The sequence below is a fragment of the Ptychodera flava genome, chromosome 14, assembly GCF_041260155.1.
Source record: "Ptychodera flava strain L36383 chromosome 14, AS_Pfla_20210202, whole genome shotgun sequence".
Classification (NCBI taxonomy): Eukaryota; Metazoa; Hemichordata; class Enteropneusta; family Ptychoderidae; genus Ptychodera; species Ptychodera flava.
Genome location: NC_091941.1, coordinates 11,887,477 through 11,893,816, shown reverse-complemented (window position 1 = coordinate 11,893,816; position 6,340 = coordinate 11,887,477). Strand labels below are relative to the sequence as shown.

Sequence of the window (6,340 nt, the reverse complement as noted above, 5' to 3'; positions counted from 1 at the left end):
AGCGATGTTCCATAATTTTTTCAGAATTAGCAGAGCTCATTCTGGTATTGATGTCGAATGGTCGTGTCCGTCACCTGACACATTGCCGGGGTCGAGCGCTCAAAGCGAGGAGACATCCTCGTTGTATGTACATTAGCGGGTGTGGAACTCAAAGAAAAAGTGACAATATTACTGATTCTGGAACGGCAGATTAGCTATCCCCAACAATGGCGGATAGTAGTGATGCCGATACCAGCAGTACCACGAGCCAGACTGTCGCTGACGTGGGCAGTTTAGAAAATTATCTTGGGAAATTAGTGCCGTTGCTGTTGGAAGATGGCGACGGTGCGACTTCCCATGTACTGAAAACGGCACTAGGTGAAAAGGCACACCAAGAATGCATGAAAAAATTCCTTTCGGATTCACAGGTGACAGCCTTGCTAGTAGAGAGAGCAGTGTCAAAAGGTAAGACTTGATGCGCACTATAAAAGTAATGAAATGCCAATAATAACATGTTTCTGATCTCGATCATCCATTCATATCGTGTCGATATGAATCACCCTTCCGCTCAATTTGCATAATCCCTGCCCCAATCCGATGATGTAAATGTCTGGCTGTCATACATTATGGCTGTCATACATTATTCTATCTCACAGTCTAGACCTCTATGTGATATAATATTTATATTTTCCTGTTGATCGAGTTGATCAGGCACAAAAACAAAAATTTCACAGATTTTCACATGGAAGGAGGTCTGAATTTTATTAATTCGATGTCGAAATTTTTTAACAAATGACGTGATCTCTCTTCCCTTGGGATGCTGAAGTAAAGAGCGTTTTGTCTATCCGCAAATTGTCATCAGTCACCTGTAATATGATTTTTGTTGGGTTGTGAAATTGAAAGACCTGAGTTTCCATAGGTGACCATGTCAATTTATGTCCTTTTATTCTATGAACTCATACATTATGCTCTACTGTTTTATGTTATTTTCCATGACATTTCCTGATGTAAATGTCTCAATAAGTTCCATACTTTCAATGCAGAATTAATCAATTTCATGTTGTGAAAGAAAATTGTAATGTGCATATAAAAAAACATATCTAGAAAATACCAGACTTTTATTTTTTCCTGGAGCATCAGTCTCAGATACTATTCACACAGTAGTACTTTGTAGATGTCAGAAAAAAATCATTATCATATTATAAAAGGGCGAATGGAACAGATGGTGCATTTGCTGCAAGACTGGTATATGTAATGCTGATCAGCTGTAAAAGTAAATTTACATAAAAATGACATGTACATGCTGTACCAAAGTGGCAGTTGACACAGGTTTGACAATCGTAAATATCAAACATTCAATAAATATTGTTGATTTCACTTTTTACCCCTACTGTACTATACGGTTACTGTAGGCTGGCAGGAATAATGTGCCTTCCGTCAGCAAGAACTGTAGTTGAAATATTCAAATCCAATTTTCCATACAAATATTGTACAGAACATCGTTGAAAGACCTATTTACCTCATATCCTACACAGTCTATGACAGTCTGAGTGCATACATGAATCTCTTTGATTGCTGTCAAACTGCCAAAATGCTGGTGTCAGAGTCCAGAGTTTTTCTCCTAGTTTCAGACATGTGACACACGTGGGTTTAAAATAATCCTAACAACTCAAGTTCAGTGTTTTGGTTAATACAAGAAACCCAAATTCCATTAGATTTTTTCTGCTTTCAGTACGAAAGTTCAAAGCAATTTTTCTCATCTGCAGAAACACTTTGAATAATTTGCTTTTAGCATTTACTGACAAGATTGTTTTATTTTCATGCACAAGATGATGTTGATGATGAAAATGCAGAACCAGACATAGCTTATACACTGTCTTTGGATGTGCATTTTACAAATGCCAAATTTAACAGGTATGGACAATGTGTTTTGCAGATAATTTTCTTTTTATATGTAAATTCTTCACTTTTGTATATTATAATTTCATGTACAGTAAACAGTTTCAAATAATTGTTTTAGTACATTTGTGGTTTTATGTATATCAAACAGTAAGGTCAAGGTACAAGTAGAAAATAGCAAAGATCATCAAATATTGTTGTAACTTATATGATAAGTCTGTTACTCAGTTACATGAAAATAAAATGACACAACATTGCAGTGCATAGAAATTAATTTTATTCAGTTTCTTTTTATTCATAACATTGATGCATTGTATGGTCAAATTTCCTCAGATGAAGGCATGACAGACAGAAATGTTTCTACTGGACTGAAGTAAACGTTTGTCCCATAATCTTGTCCTGTACTCATTTTATCTTGATTAAATAGGATATTTTCATTCCTTTTACAGCGTGGCATTGATCAAGCGTGCGCCAATGATAGATGCTGACAAGAGCATATCATCTCAGCTACAAGTGATAACACTGAGTGAGGGATCTCCATATGAATCCCTACATGCACACATCAGCAGTGCTGTGGCACCGTTCTTCAAATCTTACATCAGAGCGTCTGGCAAGGCAGACAGGTAAAAAATACTGATTACCTATACTTTCAAAGCAACAGACAAGACCTAACATGCACAGAATACCAATGAGTGGGTGTGTACTTTATTCAGACAAATGAGAGCATATTTGTATGTGTCAGCTTTTCATTTTGTCATAAAAGGCTTTAGAATATAATACGGTAAATCTGTGTATCTTTCACATCTAGATCCTGAATGAATTGATTAACATTAGACTTTTCAATTTTAATTTCAATGTTAATGTAGTAATCAAGAATAAAAATTAGGGGGCCGACGTGCAAATTTTGTTACTAGAGAGAAACAAATTACCTGATATTTACCAATATTTCAAGTTCAAAATGGCCGCCATCCCCATGTTAATTTTGTGGGGAATAATAAAAATTTCAATTTTTGAAAATTAAGGGCGGCAAAAGTTTTCTTACTCCAAGAGCTATAAAATGAGCTCAAACAAGTGATGGATCAGAAAAGAATTGTAACGATTTGAGAGTGTGAATGTCTGTCCCTGAGGCAAGTTTGAACTTTCAATGTTCAAACCACTGTTTGTGTATACTCAATATTGAATTCAAATGAATTTGAAATGATAATAACACTGGAGAACACTGTTAAGCTATGTTACCATTCAACTTTATTCCATGCGATATAATTCTATATGCTAACTATGAAATATACACAGAAGCACAAACATTCACAAGCAAATTACAACCATACTGATGATTAGCTAGAAACTTCTCTCATTTTATGAAAATGATAAATCTCCCGTTATGTTGAAATTCACTTAAGTATTAATTTCAAGTGGATATAAGCATAAATCTAATTTATTTTTTTTTTAAATCACAAAGCTCACATTTTAAATTTGTACAAACTGCACTCATAAATTTGAAGAAACTGCATTTTTTCATGGAACCTTCATATTCTTCTATCACTATCCTCAGAGATGGAGACAAAATGGCACCGTCAGTGGAGAAGAAGATTGCTGAATTGGAGATGGGTTTGCTTCACCTGCAACAGAATATTGACATTCCAGACATTACGCTGAATATCCACCAGGTTGTGTCGGTCATGATCAAAAAGTGTGCCGAGGAGGGAAGGCGTCCCAAAGTACATGACTTTGGAGACAGAGTAGAAGACTCCACTTTCCTCAACGCTCTGCAGAACGGAGTTAACAGATGGATCAGAGAAATCCAAAAGGTTTGTGTCCTTTTCTCATGCAGTGACTTTTGTTTTTGACTTTTTATAATGAAGATGATTGAAAGGACTAGAGATACACAGACTCAATGGTGTAAATTATGGGGATAAGATTTACATGTTTGGTATCAATTTCCCCGTTCAACTTGTTCTCACAAGGCATTTTTCTCCTATTTGGTTTTTTTTTAATATTAATTTATATCAATTGTTTTTCCCCCTTCACCCTCAGGTTACTAAACTTGACAGGGATCCGGCATCTGGAACAGCTCTCCAGGAAATCAGCTTCTGGTTGAACCTGGAAAGAGCTCTTCTCAGAATTCAAGAAAAGAGAGAGAGTCCCGAAGTAGCTCTGACGCTGGACATACTGAAGCATGGCAAAAGATTCCATGCCACAGTCAGTTTTGATACCGATACAGGTACTGTATTGAGTTGCCATGTTAAAATCAAAGATCAGTTATTTTAGCACCTAAAAATGAAGCTCTTTTGTTTTGAAAAAACACCAGCATCTTTACAGTGAAAGGTCAGGACAAGCACTTGAGGAACACTCCCCAAATTGGTGTTGTTAAAGATCACCTTGAGAAATTAATTTGCAGGTTCACTGACATAAAAAGATACAATGTCAATATTGACCTGATATTATCCACAATACATCAGTGAGCAATCATAATTCATTTAACTGCCTGTGTCACAAAAAAAGCAACATTCGTTGGCAGCAATGGTTCTGCTCTGGAATGAAAAGGACGCAATGTATTCTACACACTCAGTACGCCCAAAGATATTGTGATGGCTGTACAAGCAAACATATGTTTACAAGTGCATATTGAAATACACATATTTCTATGCGCGTTTGCGCACATGGATTTGTTTGTTCCATTGTCCATTCAAAGTCCAGGTTTGATCTATTGTCTGGGAGCTAATCTCCATTTTATGTGTCTGATAATTTCATTATCTCAAATTTATGCAGGTCTGAAGCAAGCACTGGCAACAGTGAATGACTACAGCCCTCTAATGAAGGACTTTCCACTGAATGACTTGCTGTCAGCGACAGAGCTAGACCGTATCAGACAGGCTCTAGTGGCAATCTTCAGCCATCTGAGGAAGATTAGGAACACTAAGTATCCAATCCAAAGAGCCCTACGTCTTGTTGAAGCCATCTCCAGGGATCTCAGTACCCAGCTTCTTAAGGTAAGGGTAGAAATTCAGAAATGTTATCAAGAATCTCCAGTAATTCTACGTAAATTCCCCTGTCATGTTCTATAGAAACAATCAAACTAGACAGCAAATTAAAGTTTTACCATGTCCTACCTTCATTTACTGGAGCTTCCAAACCGTTGTGAAAAACTCTCTGAGTGACAATGCTAATTTGACAGTACAACATCAGAAATGTTTGTAGTGAGATAGTGAAGCTATTTGTATCAAGGTCATGTTGCACACACCCACTTCAGGAAAGGGATGATTATTTTAATAGCGTGCTTCACCCAGTGTTGAATTGATAATATTTATCAATTTTAGAGATTTGACTCCTTTTATATGTTCTGTTCCCAAGGTTCTTGGCACCCGTCGTTTGATGCACATATCCTTTGATGAGTTTGAAAAAGTAATGGCTGCGTCTTTCGAAGTCTTTGGCACATGGGATGACGAATATGAAAAGTTGCAGGGACTGCTCAGAGATATTGTTAAAAAGAAACGAGAGGAAAGTTTGAAAATGGTGTGGAGAGTCAATCCAGCCCATAAAAAGTTACAGGCACGGCTGGATCAAATGAGAAAGTAAGTTTTTCTAGCCTTGGATGTCAGTTAATATTTAATATTGTTGATATTTAGATGAATTATTTTCACCAAACCGCCATTTGTTACACAAATCAAGTTTGACAAACCCTGTCACCCCATTTCCTAGTACAGAATTTTGATGTTGTCATAAAAAGTTTGGGTTGCCGGAATGTCATAGTCAACAGGTTGACATATAGTCAGAAGGCTAGAGTAGCAGATCTTCATTCATAAATGTTATGACCATCACTGTGCAAGTCAATCGTTAGAGTTACCAAACAAGTGGCCAGGATTACTCGGTATGACACTAAAATCACCAGCTCTGCTTGAAGTTGAAGTATAGAAAAAGGAAATCTTGAGAGTAAATCATTAGGCAGAAATGCAGAGCCACTAATCATGGTAGTATTTAACAATTGGTATCTTTTAACATATCTTTTGGAAAAGTATATTTATGGTGCTGAATCCTCCATGGTTATTCTGTGACATTTCTCCAGATTCCGACGTCAACATGAACAGCTACGTGCAGTCATTGTGCGTGTGTTGAGACCTTCAACCACCACATCTACAGCTACACCAGCCAGTCCCACAACAGAGGAAGCACCAAAGGTCAATGCCATGGTACTTGAGGCTGCAGATGCCAATGCCATTGAGGTAAGAATCATGTTGCTATGAAGCCATATGGAAACACTTGTATTTTAACCTGTTGGCTATAAGTAATTTTTCAGATGTGTTGAAACAAACTGCCAGTCAGATTTATAGGAAGCAGACTGTGGTTGCTGTTATTAAAGCATTGTTATACACTTACATAAATGATTATCTGTTTTTGTGTCTCTGCAGGTCTATTCTTATTTGTCATCATTCGTTGCAATTTTTGTTATGATAGCAATGTTGAG

General features: G+C 36.8%; 1 protein-coding gene across 1 annotated transcript in view; it reads left to right on the top strand.

Moving 5' to 3' along the window:
* The first annotated feature begins 81 nt into the window (after positions 1 to 81).
* The window catches only part of LOC139149364 (cytoplasmic dynein 1 heavy chain 1-like), a 73,777-nt gene continuing 67,518 nt past the window's right edge, over positions 82 to 6,340 (top strand). The window contains exons 1-8 of the mRNA XM_070721088.1: positions 82 to 444; positions 1,809 to 1,893; positions 2,328 to 2,501; positions 3,431 to 3,686; positions 3,913 to 4,099; positions 4,648 to 4,868; positions 5,230 to 5,450; positions 5,942 to 6,098. Of these exons, the coding sequence (XP_070577189.1) occupies positions 207 to 444; positions 1,809 to 1,893; positions 2,328 to 2,501; positions 3,431 to 3,686; positions 3,913 to 4,099; positions 4,648 to 4,868; positions 5,230 to 5,450; positions 5,942 to 6,098 (1,539 nt within the window). The 5' untranslated portion in view covers positions 82 to 206. The remainder of the gene's footprint in view (positions 445 to 1,808; positions 1,894 to 2,327; positions 2,502 to 3,430; positions 3,687 to 3,912; positions 4,100 to 4,647; positions 4,869 to 5,229; positions 5,451 to 5,941; positions 6,099 to 6,340) is intronic.